The 25492-nt window shown below is 37.7% G+C and overlaps 1 protein-coding gene across 3 annotated transcripts in view; it reads left to right on the top strand.

Moving 5' to 3' along the window:
• DNER (delta/notch like EGF repeat containing) overlaps positions 1–25492 on the top strand; it is a 116032-nt gene extending 90540 nt beyond the window's left edge. Inside the window, exons 8-13 of one of the 3 annotated variants that reach the window (XM_032119754.1) lie at positions 2005–2229; positions 9569–9691; positions 12096–12209; positions 13213–13344; positions 18938–19205; positions 24401–25492. In XM_032119754.1, coding sequence (XP_031975645.1) covers positions 2005–2229; positions 9569–9691; positions 12096–12209; positions 13213–13344; positions 18938–19205; positions 24401–24512 — 974 coding nt within the window. In that variant the 3' untranslated portion in view covers positions 24513–25492. The remainder of the gene's footprint in view (positions 1–2004; positions 2230–9568; positions 9692–12095; positions 12210–13212; positions 13345–18937; positions 19206–24400) is intronic. The other 2 variants (XM_032119755.1, XM_032119756.1) reach the window with 2 other exon arrangements.

Raw genomic sequence — 25492 nt, 5'->3', positions numbered from 1 at the left:
ATTACTTGCATTATTTGTTTTCAACAATTATACTGATATAGATTTAAATGTACATTCAGAAATGCCAGAATAATAGATTTCTGTATTTTCTACTTGGAGTATTCTCAGATATTTGACTCATGCTTGAGATTTGAACTTCCAGAATCACCTAAACACATTTCACAGTGCAGTCAAAGATAGCACAAGGGCAACATGTTTTGGTGTATTTTAAACCTGCATACGTTCTTGAAGTGCTTTGTCACTTGAAACATTAGCCACCTGCCAGTAACCTCCTCTTTGGAGGGCAGATTATTGCAAAGGTTGTAATGAAGCAGCATTAGTGTCATTGTGTGACCTCAGATCTCCTTGATCCTTTTTAATCTGATTTCAGAGTTACTTGAGAGATTTCACTGGACTCATTGGCTGATCCTTCTTTACTCCTTCTGGTAATAGTTAAAAGTCCTTGCAGATTCTTTTGAATCTGACCAAGATTTTGTTGTAACAGTACAGGCTTTTTTAATTTGTCAGTGAACCATTGCTGGAATTACATTCTTGATTTTGGGGTTTCTGTCCTTTGCAGTTTCTGATGGTTAGTTATCATCTACAGGAGGGACCTCTAGTATAGGATTCCACAGTGTTTGTTTTTAGGCTCTCTCTGTTCAATTTTGGTGAGCAGGTGGTCCTGACAAAGCCCATGAAGCAGCTGGAGCCATAGGATAGCAAAATGGAGAGGACAGAAGGTTCTTGCCTGTTCTTCGTCTGTGCCCTGCCAGAGCTGATTTTATCTCCTGGTCTGTTGCAGAGTTTGTATGACAGAACTTAAAAGTCCAATCTGTAGGTTATTTCTTTTCTTCTTTCTAGTTACTTTTTTTTTTTTTTTAAGTAAACTGGATTGTTTTTTCCATGTTTTCATTCCATACCTCTGATGTAAGACTTATGGACATCTAATGGAAATGTGACATTGAAAGTCATTTGTCCAGCGCCTAATATTTTGAAGATGCCCCTAAAATCCTGCTGCCAATTGTGACCAAAAAATCCTACTTTGTCTGGAACTCACAGAGCAATTGTGACCTCCCCAGCTTTTCTTAGTTCCATGAATAAAAGTTTTGCTAATTCTGTGACTAGAACTCTGTAGTATGCTCTGTGTGGGTTACTCACTTTTGTTTAATATTCTACTGTAATGTTAAGAGCTTTTTTACAATGTTAAGATATTCCAGGGAATTTTAAGCCTGAAGAGTGATGGTCTGTACAAATGGACCAAATACTTATTAAAAATATATATATAATTGAATGGAAAGGACAGTTTGCTCTTTTAGTTGGAAGGGTTCAAGAATTGGAATATGCTTTTCTGACTTGCTTTAGGATACAATAACCATGCATTGTGTTACTACATACATGATGTATGTGTATGTATAGATACAAGCTGTAGTTACTTACTGCAATTTGTTAGAACATTATTCTCTCCTACATCTGATTAAAAGTTCCCTTGCAAGAATATCCTTTTCATTATGTCTATTTTTGGCATGGTGTTGCTTCAATAAATCATTGTCTCTCCTGCTAATGAGAAATCTGTTCTTGTAAAAGATATTCTTTAAATTATTGAAACTCAATAAACTCATGTTCTGTTTAAGAGGTTGTTACACTTAACATACACGTTAACAGTTAGGAAAAATAGGTCAGTTTTGGCTTTTTTCTTTTTTTCTAGGCTAGCCAGCTCCTGATCTTTAGAAAATCTCTTCTGCTTTTCAAGACAGATTCACTCAGAAAGCAGATAAACACTACGAGTTTCATCAAATATTTTTGCAATTCACTGCCTTAATAATTTATAGTATGATTTTAGCTAAAGCATCTCTTTTCACAGAATGTTAATGGGCAAAATTAGAGTTTATTATATAAGAGGTCTGTATTTTTATAATATTCATGGAATTAGAAAAGAAAGGAATATAGATCTTTTAACGTGCTTTAGTTATTAAAATTGTATGCATATCAGAATGCTTACTTATCAAATCCATTTATTTCTTTTAGGGTTTTTAGGAACCACTTGCGAGGACAAAATAGACCCTTGTGCGTCATCTCCCTGCCAGAACAATGGAACCTGTTACACAGACAGACTTGCCTTCTCCTGCAGCTGTAGTCCTGGATTTACAGGACCTACATGTGCTCAGCTGATTGATTTCTGTGCTCTGAATCCGTGTGCACATGGCATTTGTCGCAGCGTTGGAACCAGCTACAGATGCCTCTGTATCCCTGGTTTGTACCAACTGTTACATGCTCTGTAAATATTTTTTTATGTGTAGGTTCCATATATAGCTTAAAATGACTTCCTTCCCTTCTTTTCAGTCTATAATACACGTTGAGCAGATGTTCTATCTGTTTAGAGTAATGATAGGAATCTACACATTGCACTTGGAAAACCAAAAATTGCGGAATGAGCACTGAAATACCCACTGAGATCCATATGGGTTGACAGAACTCTACAGCTGTATTGCAAAACTGTAGTCTGCAGGATAAATCTTTTTAAGGCAAGGCATCAGCACTGTTGGAATTACAAAATTTGGTAGAGAGAGTGGGACATGTAACACTGATCATTAGGAAGGGAGGAAAACAGACAAGGTGGCTGAACAGAGGTAGAGAAGGAAAAATATTGATTGCTCCAAAGGGTTTTAGTCCTGCCATCCATGTTTACATAAATTGTCTCTCTAGAGAAGATCCAGTGGTGCTGCTCAGGTGAGTCGGGTGAGGAGACTCAGCTGGGAATTGTTTGACAGCACAGCCTGACAGTCATGGGGTCTGGGTAGCGATTGGCTTAGCTCCAGATTTTTTTCATCATTGTACCAATATGACAGAATATTGGGGTGCTTATAGCTCCCTTTATCTATTTTAGCAATGATAATTAATAGGGGAAGTAGCAGTTAGAATGTCTGATAACCAGTGCAATATCCATTGCTGCTTAAGTGTGAGCACCAATCTTTGTTTTCACTTGAATAATTTTGGCACCTTTTTTTTTTTTTAAAAGTCTCTTCCTATAAAGCTATAAACTTGAAAAGTGAAGAAATTAAGGTTTAAACAAATTTCCAGTGTACAAGGGATAAAATAAGGAATGATACTTGATAGTAGCTCTGCTGTGACATTCACATTGCTCTACATTCCTTTCCTTCTCTCTGCTGCTTTTCCTTGTTTTGTTAGAAACCAGGCACAATTCTTCATTTCCTCCATCTCACTTTGCAGGATGTGCAATTATCCTACCAATCTATTTGTCGATATTTACAAATATGGGGATTTTGTAATGAAATCTACTAATTCAGCATTTTTAGTTGGTGTCAGCATTTATCTGCTTTTTAGAGACAGGGAAGGGACCGTCAAAAGTTTTTTGGGAGGTGCTCACAAATTACCAGAAGCTAATGGATATTTGTTGTTGAGGTTGACAGATTTATAGTTAAATTACATACTCTTTTATAAAGGAGAAAAATATGAAAGTGAAATGCAGGCAATACCATAGTAGTGTTACCTTGTAATACATTTGTTGACAGCACTTGTCATTAATAGTAGGAAAAACTAGACATTTCTCTTTCCAAGAATACCAGGGAAGTTTTAATCTTCTTCAGCATGCTCTTTGCTGTGGTTCAAACAAAGAAAAGCTAGTAAAATATTCTTGGTCAAATAAAAGCTTTTTTTGGAACTTTGTCACTTAAACCTGATTAGAATTCCATGGTTTGATTTTTTCAAAATTATTCTATCTCTCTCAGGACTTAAAAGTAGTCTTCGACCTCTCATGTTATGGAAACTTATTTTTATTTGAACAATATTTATGCTTTTAAAAGTTAGAGATGAGAAGCCTTAGAGGTTGCATCCAGGACCATATATGGCACTTATTTAGTTGAACTCTTTTGTGTTGCTCCAAAAATGACATTAAAAAAAGCTTTATTTTTTCCAAACGTTTTGTAAGCTGCTGTAAACTTCAGTTTTAAAAATAACATTACTTGATTCACATAGAGGTGGAACTAGAGGCCAGATTAAGTAAGCTTACCATTTATCTGTGAATAGTTTAAAAACTTGGGTAACTTATTTTGGAAGGCCATTTAAGAACTGCACCTAAGTGATAGCAAGATAGGAATAGACAGAATAATTCTTTTCCTTCTTTTATGCCTTTTCACTGTTACAAAAATACCATCATGGTCTTACATTAAGTGATAGCAGCAGAATTTGAATCAATTATCTTCAGATACTTTCCCCATGAGTTAAAGGGATATTAGATAAAGGGCAGTCAACTTCGGTGTAGATCAGCATGTAGGAGGCACTGTAAGATACACTTTGCCCTTGGTTTGGGTAATTATTGAGTGTAAGGCAGATAAAAGCAATTAAACTTTAAGATCCCTAGGTTGCAATTCCTAAAAAACCCCAAACTAAAGTAATGACTACAAATTGTAGCCTAATCCATTTTTGGTATCTCTATCAAAAAGCAGTTTTCTAGGGTGGATGGGTTATGTCTCTGGGATATTAAGAAGCTAGATTCTATTTACAATTTTGCTTGAAGAGACCTTGACAGTGTCTGTTACGTTACCTGTAAAGTGAATGAATAAAATTTGTGTACAGTTTAGTAGCATTATCAAGGGTTAAAAATAAAGATATTACCAGGAAAGAAATGTCTCTGCCTTGTGACCCTGAGGCTTTCTCACTTGCAGGCTCTCAGCATCAGTGTGCCAGCTCCTAGACCACTGTGTTCTTTGTACAGGAGGCTTTCAGAATATCCCTGAATTCTTACACATTATATTTTTAGATATATTAATGGAAAGGTTGTTGAATGACATTTTAAAATTCTCTTCTGTATTGATTATCTGGCATGTCTGATACACAATTTTAAAAACTTTGGAATCTGTCACTTAATTTTTGTGTTCAGCTCTAGGATGCACTATTTTATTTTTTTTTTAGAGTATCTTACAGAGCATATAATTTTGTAATACAGAAACAAAGTACCTAAGAGTTTTGTTTATATATGTGACCCAAATACTGTCCTTCCTTTATGCACTGTTTTACAGTGTCGGATGGATTTTCATCTGTGTTACTTCTGCCTCAAAAATTAAACAAGAGAGGAATTTTAAATAGTTCCAATTAGCCCAAAATCTATGCAAGTCTCCTTGCTTGGTTGGCAGTTTGGCTTCCATGGTTTTTTGGCCAGTGTACAGATTTGAAGAATGATAAATGATAGTAGTTATATTTGCATAGCTGCACAATTTGCAGAACATGAACAACCAGAACATTTACTACTAATTTTTTTTGTGTGTGTTGGCTTTCATTGTGGCCTTTCATCTAATAGCTTCTACAGAAAAGCTAATTTGTATAAGATAACTTGGAAAGCAGTCTAGTACTTTTGAATATTCCTATTTGCAGAATAGAAGGAAAAGTGTGTAAGTTATTTCCAAGTTGAACATACTTCAAATATCTGTTGAGGGACTCTGTGGAATTCCCAGACCTATGCAACCATACCTACTTTGTATTGTGTGTCTGATTTTTCAATTGCACATGAAACCTTACCTTAAATCTTTATTTATATGCTTACACACTCCAATTATTAGTATTTATCACCTCACCCTTTACAGGTAACAAAGAAATACTTAATGTTTGGACATTAGATTCAGAGTTTGTGTCGTGTTTTACTTCTTACCTCATATTAAAGAACTAATTCTAATAAAAGTTCTTGTGCTCATTTGTTGGATTTCTCATCTAGAGCCTGGTTGGTGAAACTAGTGGGACCCCACTTCATCTGTTCATAGAATTTTTATTTAGTCCCTGGATCCCAATGCAGTTTCTTCCTCCTCTTAAACCTTTTTACTCTTTATACGCAATTGTTTTAATACAGCTACTATTATAAATTTCAAATGCAAATACTTAATATAGTACTTTTAATTTTGTCTGTTCCAAAGTGGAGAAATGTAGCTAGAAATTGCATAGCTTAATATCACAGCAATGTTTTGAATTTGGGTTTTTTAAAGACATAGATTTTGAAACTGCAAAGCACATGTACAGACATTAACACCTGCCCTCTATATAAATATATATGGCATATATAGAACATCTGGAAAAAAAGAAAATAAAAGAGGAGTTTCAGAAAAAGTGCTGCAGGGTATAAAAAGTGGCTGTAACTTTAGAAGTAGTACCATAGAATATGTTCCCTTGATTTTACTGCTAATGCAGCTTAATAGATGGTTCTAGGAGCATAGGTTTATTTTAGTGCTGTTGCAGAGGCCAGTGCAACATTTGTCTGCAGCAGTGGCAATTTTTCTTTTCTCTGTCTTTCTCTGCCCACATTTGGTAATGGGGGCAGGGTATGTGAGCTCTGGAAGAAGTGACTTTAGGTTAATTGCAGTTGCTTACTGTCTCTGAGCCCGTTACTGCTTCTCATCTTGTTTCCACTTCTACACTAAGGCAACCTTCCATGCAATCTGGCCATGGCTGGTGAGCCTGGCTTCCTACCTTCCTGCTATCTGGAGAATTCTTCTCTCTTTCTCTTATTTAGTTGCTGTATCAGTTCAGACTTTCGCTGAACACATTTATTTCCTGACTATATAACATGAACTCTGTGTTAGTGAACAGCTATATATATATGGACTGATGCTGTTCCCTGCAAAATAGAGCTGTTTTGCATTGTACCCCATTAGGCCTTCCCATAAAGATGGGATTTTGTATTCTGCTGCCCTGATTGGGTGAAGTGGTAAGTATGGATAAGCCCAGGGAATCACTATTGAGGAGTTAGTGTCTAAAAAGGCTAAAAAGCTTTCAGCTTTGTTTTTTATTGATTTCTAAAGGGAGAGTAAACTTCAGCCTCTTTCTTTTGTTAACCTGATAGTTAACAAAATAAGCAGATATTCTTGAGAGATTACTCTGCTGTATCTTTGGCTCTTGAAGGCTTTGACAAAGCCCCTGTCTTCTCCTCATCAGCCCGTGTGACACACATTGTGTACTCCCTTTCCCATTTTCTCCTTCTGCAGTTTTTAACAGCCATGTGCAAAGACAGTGCAGTTCAGCATGTAACTGAAGGCTATGCCAGAAAGCATCAGGAAAATAACCTGCTCTCTTCAAGGCAGCCTTCCTGTTGCTTAAGAAAGAGGAAGAAGAATTTGGGGATCAAGAGGAAAATGGCAACAGATCTGTTTTTGCTTTTGTAAAGACCAGTAGCAAAGGGATGGTCATGTAGAGGAAAAAGGGGTAACATATGGACATCTCTGGTTTAGGGTTTTTTAGGTTCCCTGTCCATTCCTCAGCCTCTGAAGAGAGCACATCAGAACTGGACCTTCATGAAGATGCTGTTACTGAAGGCTTTTTCAGTTTCAAGTGACCTAGAAAAAGAAGTTGCCCTTTTTTTGAAGCTGTAATGCCTACTGTTTTTTTTTTTTTATCCTGTTCAGGACACAGTAGCTGGAGAAGTGTTGATAATGTAGGTATTCTTTCTTTCTGAATATGTGCACAGAAATGTTGCACACCATGAAAGATGGAAAGAGCTGCATTTGGCATTGGCTGTGAACATAAAAGCAGCAGAATCGTAGCACTACTAGAAAGAGAAGAAGCAACTACACTAGAATCCATTACTCTGAAGTTATCTATGAAAAATTCTCCTTTTTCAATCTAAATTCTTCAACAAAAATACAGAGATTATTTATGTAGTCTTTTTGAAGACATATGTATGAATTCAGTATACTACAGGGTTTATACATCAGTATAATTTAAAAGCAGTAATACACGGAGAAATGCTCAATTAGAATGACAAGGTGCCTCTTGCCTCCCTGTGGAGAAGCATGCCTTTCCCTCAGGTGGTCCCACAGCAGAACGTTCTCCATCCCAACAGTTCAGCAGAAGGAAGCTGCTGTCCCCAGGGTGAAGATGAGGGTGAAATTGTGTGAGGGTGAGACCTGCCCTCTCGTGGAGAGAGAAAACATCTTTCCCCAGTAGTGTGCAGCATGGACTGGCTGCAGCCTGAGGAGGGGATACCATAGTTCATATTGATTTTGGAAACCAGACAGCTATTTAGTCACAAATTCCCTTCGTTTTCTTGGAAAGGTGAGAAGTGGAAAACATTTTTTCTGAGAATATCTCATTACATCAGTGTTAAACACTGGGAATTCCCATCTGTTTTTCTTTCTGATTCTCCCATCTGATTTTGGTGGTTTGTATGTTGGCTACAGATCTCATTACATAGGATATTTCATAGAATCATAAGCTCGATAAACTTCATTGTAAGGTAGCAAGAAAACCCATAACATTTAGCATAATTAATTCTGTATTGCCTGGCTGACAGCTTTGGAGAAAATGGTTCCGAAATGTTTCTTAATAACTTACTAGTCCAACTATTTCCTATGAAAGGACAATTTTTTGAGAATCATAATGGATGTTATTGTCTATACATCTTGAGTAGTACTAACAGTTGTATCTTCATAAAATTTTGTTTTGAATTACCCATAATAGGGAGGGAGAGGAGGAATGAAAATGGTGTCTGAAGGCAGCATTTGTCCTATTTTCTATGATTCTATGGGAATTTTGGCAAAAATTTAGACCAGGATACTGAATAAAGATTGCCACTTACTAAGATGAGAATCTGCCCCCTCTTTGGGTCTTTGTTCATGAAAGAGACCCTCCTTACATATCTATGAATTTTGCTACTAACTAGAGATTACTTTAAGAAGTAAAATCATACTGCAGAATCTACACTTTATATTTTAGGCCTTTTTCCTGGCATCTTTATTCATGCCCATTGCAAATTTATTCATTGTACGTTCATTCATATAATGCTTTTTTTATGTAATAAGGAAATCAAGCTTTTGATTAATAATAATAATTAATAATAATAATAATTTTTAATAAGCACATGAGCACTCTTCCAGTGCATGGTATTATATCATAGACTACACTACATCTGTAATTTCAACTACTGCTAAGACTCATGATTGTGTCGCACACTAACTAATGAAAAAGGTGCTGTTTTCAAGTGGATTAACTCATTCTTTCTTATCTCATAATGCAAATGACTCAGTGGCTGTTAACAGGCTGTGTAGCTTTTCTCTGCTTCTGCTTTCTATGTTTGCCTAATCAGCCCATAATACCTGCCTGTGGCTTGGGAATACTGTAAAGATGGAGTACCTTAATGCTTCTACAGTGCTTTGACATTGTACAGCATTAAAGCTAAAACATATCATCATTCTAGCTACTGTTACACAATTATCACCTCTTTGATGAAAAGTGGCTTTGCTGCAAGGATCCAAAGGAGCTGGGAGATAGTCGATATTCCTGTATTTCTTTTAACAATCAGAGTGTGGGTATTGACATTGGTGCTTCTGGCCTCTGCCACCAGCTTCCATCCTTACACCCTGTGGTTTATCACAGGGGCAGGGAATTCTCTCAGAACATTGTGCTTCCAATATTTTCTTGGTAATTTTCACCTGGGGAACAGATGCCTTTAAAATCAGTGTCTTAACATATATCAGTTTGCACAGTATATTTAAATTAGCAAGCATCTGCCCACGGTCTATAGTTGCCTAATTGTTAATTTTTACTGGGAAGTGTTTCATAGCTATTTTTGTTTCCTCTTCATGTGATTTAGGTTACCATGGCCTTTACTGTGAGGAAGAATATAATGAATGCCTGTCTGCACCCTGCCAGAACGGAGCCACCTGCAGAGACCTCGTCAACAGCTACGAGTGTGTGTGCCTTGCTGAATATGAAGGTAGGCTGGGGTTTGCTGTTGTTCTCTGTATTTTTTATGGTAGGTTCTGTTACAAACAGAGAGATACCATATCCTCCACTGAGCAGAAATATATCCCTCATGTAAAATTAGCAGAGACAAACTTCAGTATTGATCCTGATCCCATACTCTTTATTCAAATGAATAGTTCAGATTTAGCTTCTCTGTGAGGAGTGCATGTCCTTGTCTGGGCACAAATGGATTCTCTATGTTCTTCTCAGGTGTAGTTTCTTCTGCTGGTTTTAGGCTATATTAGAAAGTGATGCATTTTTAAAAGGAAACATAACTGTTCAATAGACTTTTCATCAGTTGTTGGGGCCTTTACATGGAGAGCTTTCAAGTTATTTTTTATTGATTTTCTCCAGTGAAGTGAGCTAAAAACATAATAACAAAAGATTAGTATTTGAAATAGATTAGCACAAAGGAGTAGTAGTGTTCATTTAGAAGACGGTAAAGCCCAGAGAGGGTAATAGGTCTGTGACTGCTTTTCCATGTTAACTGCAGCTATTCTGAGATCTCTGTTCAAATGGAATCCATCTTTGGCATTTCTTAAGTAATTTATAAAGTAGATGAGAAGAGTGTCCGTTTGGCTATACAAAATCCTTTCTCTCACAGTAGATTTCAGCTGTAAACAAATTAACACGTATCAGTGGTCTGTGACAAGTCCTTCTGGGGAGGGCTAAAATGATACTTTTTTAGTGTATTCTGTGTTGAATCATGCTGTGAGAACATTTTGAACGTAATTTTATATGCTATTAGGATTAAAAATAAATAAATATTTTAAACAGAATTATTATGTTTTAAGGAACATTGCTCCAGCATTTTCTCATTAAGCATATCAATCCATATCTGGTAAGTAATGCTCTCTTAACAGCTGCTTGAGGCTAAATACGTATTTCACACTGGTGATTGCACTACTCTTTGACAACAGATACAGAATTCTTCATTTTAGAGGCCTGGTGAGGAAATGACCCTCAGCGTTTCATGACAGTTTAAGCATCACTTAACCATAATGTTCACCATAATGTTCATCTTCTCTTCTCCTTGGACCTGTCGGTGCAGGTGGAAGCACTGTGTGCCCAGCACATTATGCTGTAAATGAAAGCAAGGCACCTGGGCCTGTAAGCAGCTTTTGCTGATTACTGAGCTCCCATCATTCCAGTACTTGAGGTGTTCAGTGGCACCAGTGAATAGACCCGAGGTACCCATCTCAAGATATGATGTGGCCATCAGAGGCCTCAGTCTTGGCACCACCCCAGTGGTGCCCATCTGCAGTGTCCCTTCTGCCTCCACACCCCCTGGCTGGCAGACAGATGAGCTCTCAGGGATGGGCAGGACTGGAGCTTGTGCCAGCAGGTCCCCATGGGCTGCTGCCTCTGCGGGTCCTCACCTGCAGGATGCTCAACGAGAGTGCTCTGCCTTTTGCTGCTAACACTGCAAATGTCAGCAAAATGATTTTGGCAGGTCTGTAGTGAGCATGTGTCTGTATGTATACATATAAAATATATATAAAAATAAGTTTTATCTGAACAGTAAACCTCAAGAAAAGGATGCATGTAGCCGTAGCATTAGAGTCTCTCTCCCCATCCCTATATGCTGTGGGAATACGCTGTGTTACATGTTTTGTATGCCAGGTACAGCTTGCACTGTCTTCTGCAAGGCAAACCTGCTGGATTAGCAAGCCTACGTTGGGCATGAAAGAGTGAAGGTAGTGCATGAAGTAGAGCCATCCAATTATTTATTTTTAACTATACATTTGAATATTTTTTTTAATTACTTCAGTAATACTCCTCACTTTACAGCAATAGGTAATGAGAGGCATCAGAATCCTTATGTATGTTATTAAATAAGTTATTACATAAAATTCCTAGTCAAGACAATTATTGTTTACATGTTACTGAAGAATTTTAGATAACCGATCAGTTTATGCTTCATTATATGGTTTTTGATAGACATCCAATAGTTCTTCTAAGCAGACAGTACCTTAATGCTTCTACAATGCTTTGACATTGTACAGCATTAAAGCTAAAACATATCATCATTCTAGCTACTGTTACACAATTATCACCTCTTTGATGAAAAGTGGCTTTGCTGCAAAGATCCAAAGGAGCTGGGAGATAGTCGATACTCCTGTATTTCTTTTAATAATCAGAGTGTGGGTACTTCTCCTAGCCCATGGCCTGTGGGAAGAGCAGAGAGGAGGCATGTGTGTAAAAAGTTTAGCCAGCATGAAACACATGGCTTTAGTGTTATGGCATCACTAGCCCAGAAGTACAGGTTTGGAGTCTGCACACTCATCCAGGTGAAGTCAAGTTATCACATGTACTGATTCCATGCTGCCAGTATCAGTCATGTCAATGGCAATTACTGATTTTTCCTTTTACAGGAAGGCACTGTGAATTATACAAAGATCCTTGTGTTAACATCAACTGCCAGAACGGTGGCACTTGTGACAGCGAAGGTCTAAATGCTACATGTATTTGTGCACCTGGATATGCAGGCAAGTGATTTGTGTGTTACACAGAATGTCCAGTTGTCATTGTTCACCGTGTCTAGAGGAAAACAAATGCCAAGTACGACTGTGTCTCTTCAAGGAAGGAATTAATCAGTCTAGTGAGAATGAAACATTTTTGATATTACTTACGTCTGCTTTGAACGTTGTAGCAAAAAAAGCCTGTTACTAAAGAGACTTGACTAAGCTAACAGCTGTTTAGCATGGCTTATGACCTTACTTTAGACTAGATTGCATTTTAAAAATAGCATTTTGAAGATTTCCAGGTAACCCAATATACTAATTGGACACCGTTGAAACTAGAAAATGTTTTAACAGTGACCTTAGTCAAGAAACAGCTTATTCCATTATCTTAATATGCAATTCCTAAAAGCACTAAAGTACTTGTTAAGAATCAATTTACACTTTCAGAGGCTGGTAAAGAACCCATTTAATACTTTGGCCTCGTACTTAGACTGATGTGATGGGTGAAATCCAAATGTCTGATGTCAAGAAAATTTGCAACCTGATGTTCTCTTAGTCATGTAAGGTAATATCCAGTGTGAGAGTAATAGGTAAACCCATCCATAGCTAGGTTATAGATCAAATTGTACTTTTTGATCTGTGCTAATTAAAGGGCATTCTTTGGAAAAAGATTAGCTTTCTATTGTACAGTGTCAGTTCCTCAGGCACCAATTATCTACATTATTGTATAGTATATCAGAATATCCATGATCATCTGTTATAGCACATTTTCTTGGGATGGAAATTATATTTAGAGAAATGAGACAGAGTCTGAGTGAGGTTAGTCAAGTCCCTTAGTTCTCAGGCTTTGTTTTCACCTGGTTGAATGAGGGTAATACCTCCTTCTTGGAATACTTCTGATGTTCTGAGAATAAAGATGTATTGCACTCTAAGGTGTTTTGCAGCAAGAGAGAAGTTAAATGACTGAGGAGGTACTTGCTATGTCAGGCACTTGCCATGCATAACTTTTTTTTTTCCTGTATGTAAGGTGAAGAATGTGAAATTGATGTAAATGACTGTGACAGCAACCCATGTCACCATGCTGGAACTTGCATAGATCAGCCTGGTGGTTACACCTGCCATTGTCCTCATGGATGGGTCGGTGCAAACTGTGAAATACGTAAGTTTTGTAGTTCTCTAAACATTTCTAAAAATGATAAGGTATATTAAAGAAATCTCTCTTTATCTCTAAATACCTATCTGCACAAATACTCTGAATGATATGTAAATTACTAAAATCATGTTAAATTCATTTTATTTTTGGCCATAGCATTTCAAAAGTTGTTGTGAAAGTTAAAAACTTCTGTTTCTGGGCACCCTACTTCGAGATGTGTCGGACTAGATTGTCAGGGTTGCTGTCTCAGAGCTGGGCACTCAGTTTGCCTTTTAATTGTGCTCATGCTTCGGAGTCTCCCTTCACACTTTGGATCAAGTGTATTCCACAGCACTGTAAGCATGGTCCTAACAGGCTTGTATTGGCTTCTGAGCACCTGCAGCTCTAGTGATGTTTCAGCAAAACAACTTGGAACTTGCTTACCTAAGGAAACTGGTTCTGTGTAATTGTGCCGTGACTTGTGTGTGCATGCATTTACCAACTTTTTCAGGAATAACTTTTCCAGCCATAGGCTAATTTCCACCAAATTTTGTAGAGAGAAGAAGGGCTCCAAGACGAAATATTTCCAAAGCATTCAGTAAGACTTAAGAGATGTTCCACTGGTTGGAAGGAGCAGCTTCACTGTGATCTTGTTTCTTAGTTCAGAGAGAAGTTTCGCTGTAAGGGCATCCTTATGGCACAGTGGAGAGTCCAGGAGAGGCAGAAAGTATGAAGCCCAACTGTAGAAGAGTTAAAATGGTGATTAGGCTTCATTAGTTCTGCTGTTCACAGACCTGCTTTGTACTTCCCTGATGTTTTGTTATTGAGCTAGAGATGTTGTCTTTTCTAGGGAATTCAACAGTGTGTTTAACTGCTTGAATGCTCGGGTACTGTGGTCATAGATCCCTTCAAGTCATAATACAGGTACACAGGTTTGTTAGCACAGTTAAGGTTGCAGGGATGGGTGATAGATTGCTAAAACAAACACGAAGGCTGGATTAAAAAATGTTTTCTGTATCTCATGTACATAAGGAGCATGTGAACCTTCTTTTTTTTACTCTCTTTTACTTAAAGTTTAAACATATTGACAATTTTTTAAAATGGATTCTGCTCTTGATGTTCTTGATGTTAGTCCTTACTTTAACGCAGTACATTCAGTTTCAGTCCTTTCTGCTGTAAGCAAAGACTGCAGAAGACTATTGCCAGCTAGCCCAGAGATGGTGACAGCCTTGCCTTTTTTGTCGTCTCTCTGAATGGCACACATGCTTCCCTGGGTGGTGCAGAGCCACTGGACACTGGGAGCACAACACTGTGTGCTGTCTGTGTGCCATATTGCTGATGCTAAAATATGCTCAGATGAGCTTCTGCTGACAAGGCTGATGTTGGTGACAACTGCAACATGCATGTCTAAGTTGATCAGCAAGGCAGTATAATTCTGCCTGCCTTTGCTATTAAGTAGTTGGCTGACAGATGGGTTTAGTTCTTGGAGAAAGAAATAATTATCCTGGAAATGCACTTCCTGGAGTTACTTCACCCTTGGTGAAGTAACAATTACATTTCTGTTATGTTATGGAATACCAAAGGGATACAAAGGCTTGCATGCTTTCTGAGCCTGCAGATGTGCTATAGGAATTCAGTGGTGCATGTTCTGGGGTGCTCTGGCTGTCATGCTCTAGTCACTCACAGTTTAGCTGTTTGCATGACAGATACACAGTGAAGTGCATGTAGACATATGGGAAAAGGAGAGAAGCAGAAAAGAGGGTGGAAGGAGCCTCTTCTACTGTCCAGCTACTCAATTATTTCTTCTTTCCCCTGTTAGGGGGTTGTGGATACAAAATGCTGCTAGCAAGGATTTTCTTGCTATTTTCTAAGTCCGTGAGAGACTTTACTCTCTCACAGGAGAGGTAGCAGAGTTCTGTAAACAATGAAATGCCTGCAACCTTGAGAAGTCTTGTTTATGGTACAGTAGAAAAATATTTTGACAATGGGTGTTTTAGGATTTTAGCCAATCACCCCCAAGGGGTGGCTGATCCTTGTCCAATTAGACTATGAAGAAAAATGTCTATAAAAGAGTTTGTAAAATAATTAAATAAATCAATCTTGCTGCACAATTCCTGCCTGCTGGATCTTCTCTCCTCCTCCTCCCTATGGCTGCGGGACATGGTAATATACCCTAGGGCATTTTAATAGGGGGGATGCAAGTTCTTTTATGTTTGACTGCTAAGACAGAAAGCAGGGAATTACCTGAGTGTTAACCGGCATTAGTAACACTGCAAGGCTGATTCTGAACCAGAAATATTCAACCTTGCCTTGTTCGTGGCAGTTGTTTTCGACTGAAGAGGTTGAAATTACTGAGTTTTTTATCCAACCCATGACAATAGCTAAAAGAGTGCACGTATGTAATAATAACGATAATAGAGGAGATACAAAAATGCAGTGTAAAAAATTCTGATTTGGATTGGTCTTGAATGAAAACCTTCTTATAGCCACAAAAAATACATTTTAAAGAACAATTACGTTTAAAATTTGAGGGTCACCAGTCTTTTTTTCAATAAGCTTCACTTCAGCAAATGTCTGATGTTCCCTTGCTATTCAAGTCACTTTGCCACTGCATCAAAGTGTGTTTTGTATGGGACACCATGCTGCCCCAAAACAGATATCCATGGACATGCAGCCTCTCTAACCAATGGAGTGCCTTATGTGCAAAGCTGTGGAAGCTTACGTAAAGAACTCGGGTTTTAACGTTTATAAAGGATTATGCAAACAGAGAGGGATTGAGTTTTGAAGAAATCACTTTGCAGAAAGAATTTAAAAGTATTTTGATCTGCAGATTTTTCTTCTACAGACCTATGTAGCCATGTGAAGATCTTTGTACTCGCTGTCTTTCCCTGAGCTGTGAATTGAAAAACTGATGGGAACTTAATTCTAATCATATCTAGAAATGCCAAATCCAGCTCTTTTATGAACAGTTGCAGCACTTCTGATCTCACTGGAGTTGAGACAATGGTGCAGTGGATTTCTTTGACGTCTAAAGTTTGAATCTATTAGTAAATCTGCTTCTGTTCATCTTTCCAGTTCTCCTGGAATATTTATGATATTCTTTCAGCAGTTTGTACATAGTGGTTAATAATGTGATGGAAATGACATTTAAACACTGCATACTGACTTTGTATTGGACCATCCCCCTAAATGCTAGAAAAAGACACAAAACCAGGCTTCTCAAGAAGCTGGTGTTTGGGAGTCATTTGACTAAATAGATCACATTTTATCCTTTGTGATTTTCTGTTACTGGCCATGAAGGAGGCTATTGGTACTTAATCTTTTTTTGTAGATCCACCCTATTTATAGTTCCCCATTTTTTCACCAGCCGGTTTAGCTGCTTGAATTCACTACCTTAACAGGATTTCAGGGTTATCTTCTTGTCAGACTGTTCTTTTTAATTTCTAAGTGCTGTATATACAACAAACTAGACAAGATGTACATTGCCTGGATGAACTGTGATATTTATTATATCATCTTATAGTCCTTACCAGTATTAGCAATTCCAATTAAATAGGATTAAATTGGTCTTAATTATAAAGAGGATATTCTTCCTTTCAAAATGAAATGCATTAACTAAGAAGTTAATGGAGCATTCACTGTAAAAATGCTTACAAATGTCTCATATGAATTCTCTAATGCCTGCTAGTTATTTGTTAATACCTTTACCACTTTTTAAATTGTTAATGTAGCTACTGAGGTATGCCAAACCATGTGGTTACTTGAAAACTGACATTATGAAGAATTTCTGCTACAGGCTGTGCTGTGCATTGAAATCTTACTCTTAATTAATTTTATGAACATTAATATACCAACTGAAAATACTGTGATTTCGAGCTGTCATATACTGTTTCTGATCTTTGGAGTATAAGCTGTTAATCTTAGTATTTGGATATGGCCAGGAAAAAAGGAAGAAATTTTTCTCATCTTTGTCATCCAGAGATGGAAGACATGGAATCTAAATCAGAACTGTCTTGCCATATATCTGCACACATTAGATCTGAATTCAGCCTAGTCTGACAGCCTGACAGAAACCACTGCGTGTGACAAATGTGCTTCAGAACAAAAATAGAAGCCCATCCCAAACTGCACAGAGCACAGCTGTATTCCTTCCTTTGTATCCTGACTGGGCAAACTGCAGTAACAGCACTTTAGAAATATTAAATCACTGAATGATTCAGGCTGATCAAAACTTTATTGACCTCTGAAGAAGGTAAGAGAAACAAACAGCCAGTCCTTAAACTCAGCTCACATTTGTGGACAAAGTCTGAGCACCCTGAGCTGAGAGGTGGTCTGGGACAACCTTCACTATTGTGAGAAAGAGCAGCCATTTCTCCAAACTCTGCCCAGCTGAATCCCACATGTTACAGCTTCAGGCTTTCTCACCACCTCCTTCTAAAATGGATTTCATGTATTTCCTGTCCTTGTACATGCCCTGTATTTCTACCATAGATGGAGATTTTTTCCACAGATGCCACTAAACTGGTGATTTCAACTCAGGTGCTTGAATTATCTGCCATCATCAGCAGCCTTGAGAGGTGGCTTCTGAGAGTGTCTTAACCTCCCAAAGCATATGCTTGGTAGCCCTGTTGCCAGACTGTTGGTGATTAAGTAAAGGGAGTTTCTAAATCAGTGCAAAGAAGAAGTACATTTGAAAAAGGAACAGGCACTTACTAGAAATAATTTTTGCAGAGTGTTACATTTCCATAGTCAGTATGATTCAAGTCTGTTCCTGTTTTGAAATAATAGATGAGACCATAGGCTTAAAAGACTGCCAAAAAGCAACCCTGGAGGGAAGTACAGGTTAATTAGAAATATCAATTAGAAATATTCTGACCCATTCTAGAGAGAAACAAATCTGAGGACATAGGCAATTGATAGAAAATCTGTTTGGCATAGATAGACTATGGTTTGGGGATCAAGAATATTTATACAGAAGATCTGGAATACATAAATACAAGAAGCCTTTGCAACATTGGCTTTACTTTAAGGTCCGCTTTAAGAATCTCAGGGAAATTATGCTTCGGAAAAGACTCTAGTGGGCTTACTACTGTAGGACCTTATGAGGTGTCCTTTTTGTCCTTGAAATGCTGAAGTCTCTGCAGGCTGGTGTGGATAGGCATAAGAAAGTCTGTGTCTCAAATTAAAAACCAAGTGTGTTTAATACATGTTAAATAACACATTTTAGTGGAAGGCTTCACTATTAGAACAAACTGCACAGAGGATTGGTGGGTTACTAGAAGCTTTTGCATAAAACCTGCCTGCCTTTAGAGAGCCTATAGCATAAAATAACATAATGCAAGAATAATTTTATGATTTTGTGTTACTTGGGTTATACAGGAGATCAGACTGGATAGGTGTTCCCATATGACCTTAAAAATCAACAGAAAAAAATGGGTGAAGGTTCAACATAGTGCTATTCAAATTTGTGGCATGTTAGGCATGGCGGTGTATTGGTAACAGAGCCTGGGAAGGTTCAAATTACCTATCTCCATAGCTTCAAAAGTCAGAAATATTGAAAAGGAATATAATAAATTAGTTCTATTCAGCAGGACGGATATAAATTATTAAATAATGATAGCCTTTTATTTCTTCTTGGCAGATCTGCAGTGGAAGTCTGGGCACATGGCAGAGAGTCTAACAAATATGCCTCGTCACTCCCTCTACATCATCATCGGGGCCCTGTGTGTGGCCTTTGTCCTGATGCTGATCATCCTGATCGTGGGGATCTGCCGCATCAGCCGCATCGAGTACCAGGGCTCTTCCAGGCCAGCCTACGAAGAGTTTTACAACTGTAGGAGCATTGACAGTGAATTCAGTAGTGCTATCGCTTCCATCCGACATGCCAGGTTTGTGCTGGGGATGGGGATTTCCTAGGAATCTGTTCTGATGTGTAGTTTCAGTTCATGCACAGTGCACCTAAGTGCCGTTGGCAGAGTGAATGGGCTGCTTTGCTGGGAAAACACAGGATCACCAGCGCTGCTCACTGTTCTCATCTGAAGTGTGATAGTACAGCAAAACTCCTTGAAAACAGTGGGAGTTATTCTGACTTTATTTGGTGTAACTGGTGAAGTGGGACATATGCAGAGTTCTTAGCCTGTCAGATCTTCTGTTTGGGATGTAAAGATTCTTTAACTGCTACACACAAGTAATATGATCAGATAGCAAAGGCACATTGATTTTTGTGACTAATTTACCAGATTATTCAGTGAGAATCTCTTCACATCGCTCATTTTTGTGCTCCAATTTGCCTTTCTTACTTGCTTTCCTAGAGACAGTAATTTTTTCACTTTGAAATTTAATAGAGCCCTTGCATTGAGTATCAGAATAATATAAGAGTAGAATTGGAAGCGATTTGAGAGCTCAAGTGTAAGCCATGGCACTCATACAGCATTAAATATACCTAGCTCTCTGCCAACACTTGTGTTTAAAAACTTCCAAAGGAGTTGAGTAGAGTTAGAAAGGGCTTCCCTAAAATCGAGCCTGGATTTTCTTTGCTATGGACTAGGCTGCTTCTTTCTTACTGCTCGTCAGGCTGTTCATATCACTTGTATATCAGATGCTGAGCCCTCCCCCGCTACTTTTTTATGATAAAAACAAACAAAGCAAAACAACTGTTTTCTTTCCTAGATTTAACTAACCCATTCTTTCAGTATCTCCTCCCAGATCATGTCAGCTTCTTTATTGTCTTCCTGGGACACACTCCAGATTGTCTTTCTCTTTTTTTTTTTTTTTGAAGAGGGGCCCCTAAAGCTGGAAGTAGTCCTCTATCTGAAGATTTATGTGCACCAAATAAACTGAGTAATCACCTCCTGCATCTTATTTATGGCATTCCTGTTCATACATCTGAAAAGGAAACTTGCTTGTTTTTTTTCTTTTTTTCTTTTTTTTTTTCTTTCTAGTGAAAAATGACATACTTTTGTGACCTGCTAGACCTTTTCCTCTTTCCAAGATACTCTGTGTCATTTTGTTCCCTAGTCAGTACGGTTTCTTCTGTGTTTGACATCTCTCTTAATAGGGTAGAACTTTCATTTTTAGTGTTCCTTTTTCCCAATTCTTCAATTTGTCAAGAACACTTCAAATTCCAACAGTGTTCATGTGTGTTATCATTAAAATGCTCTTAAAACAACTGAGGGAGACATGTTTCTGTGCACTGACGTGGAGAAATGTGTGCATATTGGTTGGTGATTGCTGGTAATTCATTTTCTGAATGCTCCAGTTCTGTTTCAGTGAAAATGAAATAGGTTAAATTGTACCACTGCTGAAGTCATCGAAATTATCTGAAACGGGTGAGGCGTTCCCACAGGCTCAGTTAATCACAGCACAGCTTGGGTAGTAGCCCTTCAAAGTGTTCCAGCTTCAAAAAAGTTCTTAGACTGGGATAGATTAATGATGATTTGTCAAATGCATATTATCTAGTTAGAAATTGCATTATTGTCCATTAAGGGTTTCCCTATCTTGGAAAAGGTATTTCTACTTAATGCAAATGAAAAGAAATGTTTTCATTCCAAATAATTTTCGGTGCCTCCAAGAATATGATGCCTTATAAAAATCCAAGATAGAGCTGCCAGGTCAGGTAATTCATGGAGTTTTATTGTGGAGATTGTTGTGTATATTTTGGGTTCAGAAAGATATAAACCATTGTTTTGGTAATTTCAATCCAGAAAAAGTAGCACAACTTTTATAGTTATTTTTGCATAAATTCCTAAACCTACATATATAAAGGTTTGATTTTTCAGAATTACTGTATTTAAGAAATCTACTTTCAAATAACAGAAAGTTTGGCATTTTCAGAAAATAATTCCCTTTCACAGTTAGATACCAAAACTTGCTAGTAATTTTGGAAAATGGGGGCCTAGGGAAATGTTAGTAGAAAGGTAAGGTTTCTGGTAAAGTCAGCAGGTGTCCAGGGGGTGTGGATGCCTGTTGCCTATTCAGTAAATTATTTTTAAATTACTTGTTCATGTTTTTCAGCATTTTTTTTCCTAGATAATTATTTTTCTAATTTGATCTTTACTAATCAAGGTACTTCCTGTGAGACAAAACCAATGTGCTCAAGGATCATTACTAATAAATGTCTACTTCTAGTGAATGTTCCTAGGATTAGCAGATCAGAACTAGATACTTTTCTGAGCAGGTGAAGCACAGCTCTCTTCAGCATTCATTATGCAGACAGTAAAGAAACATTCCTTTTGTGTTAAAGTTTATACATTTTAAAGCTGGAAGAGAACAGCGTAATGAAATACTTGATCACTGGCTATGGCAGCCATAAGACGTCATTGAAATGGAACCAAGATCTGTTATTGAAACAGAATCATTCACTTTAGAAAAGCATTCACACTGAGTTCATGAATGATCTGGTTCAGACTGTACTGCAGTTAGTTCTGTGTGTGCCCAGATATCAGTAGCCTTCATGCACTACTTACAGCGTAGTTCATTTAATTTTTATTTTCACGCAACGACCTGTCCTGTCTCTGTGTCAGTTGAAGAGTCCAGTTCAAGAGACTCTGATTAAGTTATCCTGTCACAGCAGGGTCACCTTCTCTCCACTGCACATTCTCCCCATTCCTGTGTTGGAGCTGGCTCTGTGGGACTGCAATGTCCCAGGCTTTCTGAATCAGATGAGCATCAGCACAAGTTCATTTGTTACCATTTCCTGGCATAGGTTTCAGTCAGCTGCCTCTTTGTAAAATGTAATCACATGTGCCTGTGCCTCTGGTTTCTACATCACTGGCCAATTGCTTAATATACATCCTCTGCCAGGGTTAATTTTCTGGGAGCTCTAGTATTACAGCTCAATTATTCTAAGCAAGGCGTAATGCCACTTGCACACCTGACCTTTTCTCTGAATAATGCAGAGGAAATAAATCTTCTCATTCTCCTCCTGTGAAAGCCAAAAGAATCCCTTCCTCCTCTCAATATGCTTTATACTTTTTTTAAACTTCTGGTCTCTTGTTTAAACTTTTTTTGTGGACTCCGTTGCCAGTTGCTGGTTTTGAACAGAGTAGCAACATGTGATTTCTTTCTTTTGTTTCTGGGGAAACTCTGAACTCCAGCCTGTCCACAGAAGTTGGAAGATACCATTTCCTCAGGGTTCAGCTGTCCAGGGTTCTCAAAAGTCTTCTCCTTGAGTGGAGTTGTTGAGGTTAATAACTCTCTATAGTTAGGCATTTCTTGAAATGTTGTTCTAAGGAAGTGGAGGAGCAAGACCATTCCAAATATGACAATGATTTGCAGTGTCTGTCACACACACACATGGAGCTGCCTTTGCCAAGAATTCCTACAACGAATGTGTACTGTCCTCAGAATTGTCACGGAACCCTCAGTTTCTCTCAAGCTACACAGGTCTCTCTTGTTTAATGTTTCACTGCAAAATACATTTTCTGATTCTTATTTCATGTACTTTACTTTGTGATGATCCCTATGCCCCTGGTAAGTATTTCTGATGTACACATTGGAACAACACGATCATCACACATGAATGGATATGCCAAAGCTCAATGTAGAGCCTGAAGAACTTCCCCAGCGCTACTGCTACACTGTTTACCAACCCAAGCACATAATTGGTCACAGTATGGCATTGAAGCTAGTGTTAAAATGAGTATCCATCATGTCCCTGCAGTCTTTTTCCACACTCAGTGCTTCCCAGGATCGAGATTTCTCCATACAGTGTATACTCTTTGTTAGATGAATAATCTTGTGTTTGGTTGCCCTGGAAAAAATCTTTATTCGCTTGCTTGTATGTGCTTTTGCTGTAATCAGGCAGTTAATTGATCCAGCACAGTCTGTAGCAGGGACCTGCATCTTTTCACTATTGATTAGCCCTTGAATCATTGCCTCTTGCAGATTGTATTGATAGTTGCTTTGTGTGCTCCTTTATGTCATCAATTAGATAGCATAGCAGTGTTGTGCAGTCCTCCCAGATACACACCCATTGAACACAGCTCCCATTTAACACTTCTGTCTTTGACATAAACCTCTGAGGTTGGTGAGATCGCTGCTGTTATGAGCAGGAACTGACTTCTGAACCACCTGATCAAAGCAATGTGGTTGAGCAGCTCAGTGGCTCAACCAGGCCATAAACAACTTGCACATGTGCTGTGCTCTTTTCTCAGCCTTTTCTAATTAGGGGCACATGTCAGCCCTGACCTACATGAGAAAATAGATTTTGTCCTGCTTCACTGTGTGCAACAAGCCATGTGCTCTCTACCGTCAGAAAGGGCAGATAGACTTTTACTTAAATCTCTGGAGAATGTTCACCATCATTTGTATCTCTGCAAAGCTCTATTTCCTTTAAACCCTTGAGAGTGATGGTGAGAAAGGGTGATTCAGAATTCAGTGCTGCCTCTGATGTAGTAAAATACCATAACTTGACTCCTTCGTTCTATTCTTGAAATTTTACCTCATTTGTAGAAAATCAGGTTTATCCATTGTGATGGTGATGAGCAAATGTGACCTGTCTGTATTTACTAAAATAATCTATAGAAGGAGACAGACATTCATGCATGGGAATGAATCTAGTGTGGCCTTATTCACAGCTAAAGTACTTTGAAAAATGAAATTTTCACCATATGTATCATATTGCTTTCAGCCATTTCATTTTTGTCAGCAATTCTAGATCACTGAAAACAGGCAAGAATGAAATTGGAAGTCATGAAGCTGCACAAAATCTTGGAAGAAAATCAAGTTAATTTTGATTTGGGCTAAATATTATCCTCAAAATCTGAATTTTCTGAATTTCACTTTCCAGTATGCACAACATAAATTAATATAGGCTTAATATAGTCCATAAGTGCATAAAAATCCTTAGTGTGGATGACTACGTAAATAATTCTGTTTCTGTGTTTTCTGTACTGTTTTCTCTGCATCAGGGCAATAAGAAAAAATACTTGACCATTTTTTGCCTAATTTTCCTGGGATTTCTTTTGTTATATAGAGTTTATATAAGCTCTCTGTTTCTGATCACAGGCCATAACTCACTGCATTGTTGCTGTGAACTCATTCATATTTCTGTTGGTCACCAAAAGTTTTCTTTTATTTCCAGATTTGGCAAGAAATCCCGACCTGCAATGTATGATGCAACCCCCATTGCTTATGAAGATTACAGCCCAGATGACAAACCTTTGGTTACACTGATTAAGACAAAAGATTTGTAATCTAGTGTATCTTTTTTGGATTATTTTTCAAAAGGATGGGCTACTAACCTAATTTAAATATTTTTAAGAAGAAAGCGTAAGTAATTTAAACCATTAGATGCTTCAGAATTTTCTGTAGAATATTTAAGAACCAATTTTCTGCAGCTTTTAGTTTGGAAAAATATTTTAAAACAGAATTTGTGAACTTCATGATTTACATTTTAATGTACCTTGAGCTCTATAAACTATAAGCTTATGATAGTGTGTGCTTTTTTCTTGGTAGACACTATTACTAAACCCAGATGAGTTTCTTGTGGTTGTTACAGAACAGAAAACAATAATTAATGAGGAGTTCTTTATGACATGTCAGTGCCAGCTTTCTCAGTAGAGGTAGGAAAAATGTGAAGCATAATATGATATATAATATATCCATTAATTAAAAAAGTCTAAAATGTTTGTGTTGTGAAAAAGAAACTAGTAAAAATTATTATTCCTAATCTGAATGAATTAGCTTTTGCCTTATTCCATGCATGGATAGATAACCTCTTTCTCCATTATTTCCTGAAAGTTGCTAAAACATACTCTTGAGTTGATGTTTGACATTTTTTAATAGTTATTCAGGCTAGGCCTTGTATAATAATTAAAGTGCCTCTTGAGGCAAAGTAAGGGCATGATCCTTTAAACATTGAAATCAATGAGAGAACTTCCATTGACTTCACTGGGTATGGGATTGGATCCTACAATTGGACTGAATCTATATTTTTCTTTAAAGGTTGAAGTTTTTTATATTGTGAGTAAATTAAGCATATGGTTTGAGTTGTTTGTTTCCTAAAGGTTGTTGATGTACAGTATTGTTTCATGAAATATTGTGTATTTCTCATAGTGCTTCTTATTTAGGATCAGTATGGGGTTTTTGTGGCTGTATTTGATCGCTTATGGGCGTCTTAAATTCTTGCTTATTTCAGAAAATACAGAATAAACGTTAACCAGTGAAGATTGCA

Source organism: Corvus moneduloides, chromosome 10 (genome assembly GCF_009650955.1).
Source record: "Corvus moneduloides isolate bCorMon1 chromosome 10, bCorMon1.pri, whole genome shotgun sequence".
In the NCBI taxonomy this organism is placed as follows: Eukaryota; Metazoa; Chordata; class Aves; order Passeriformes; family Corvidae; genus Corvus; species Corvus moneduloides.
Note: the sequence above shows the minus strand (reverse complement) of the source record. Positions and strands in the feature narration are given on the sequence as shown.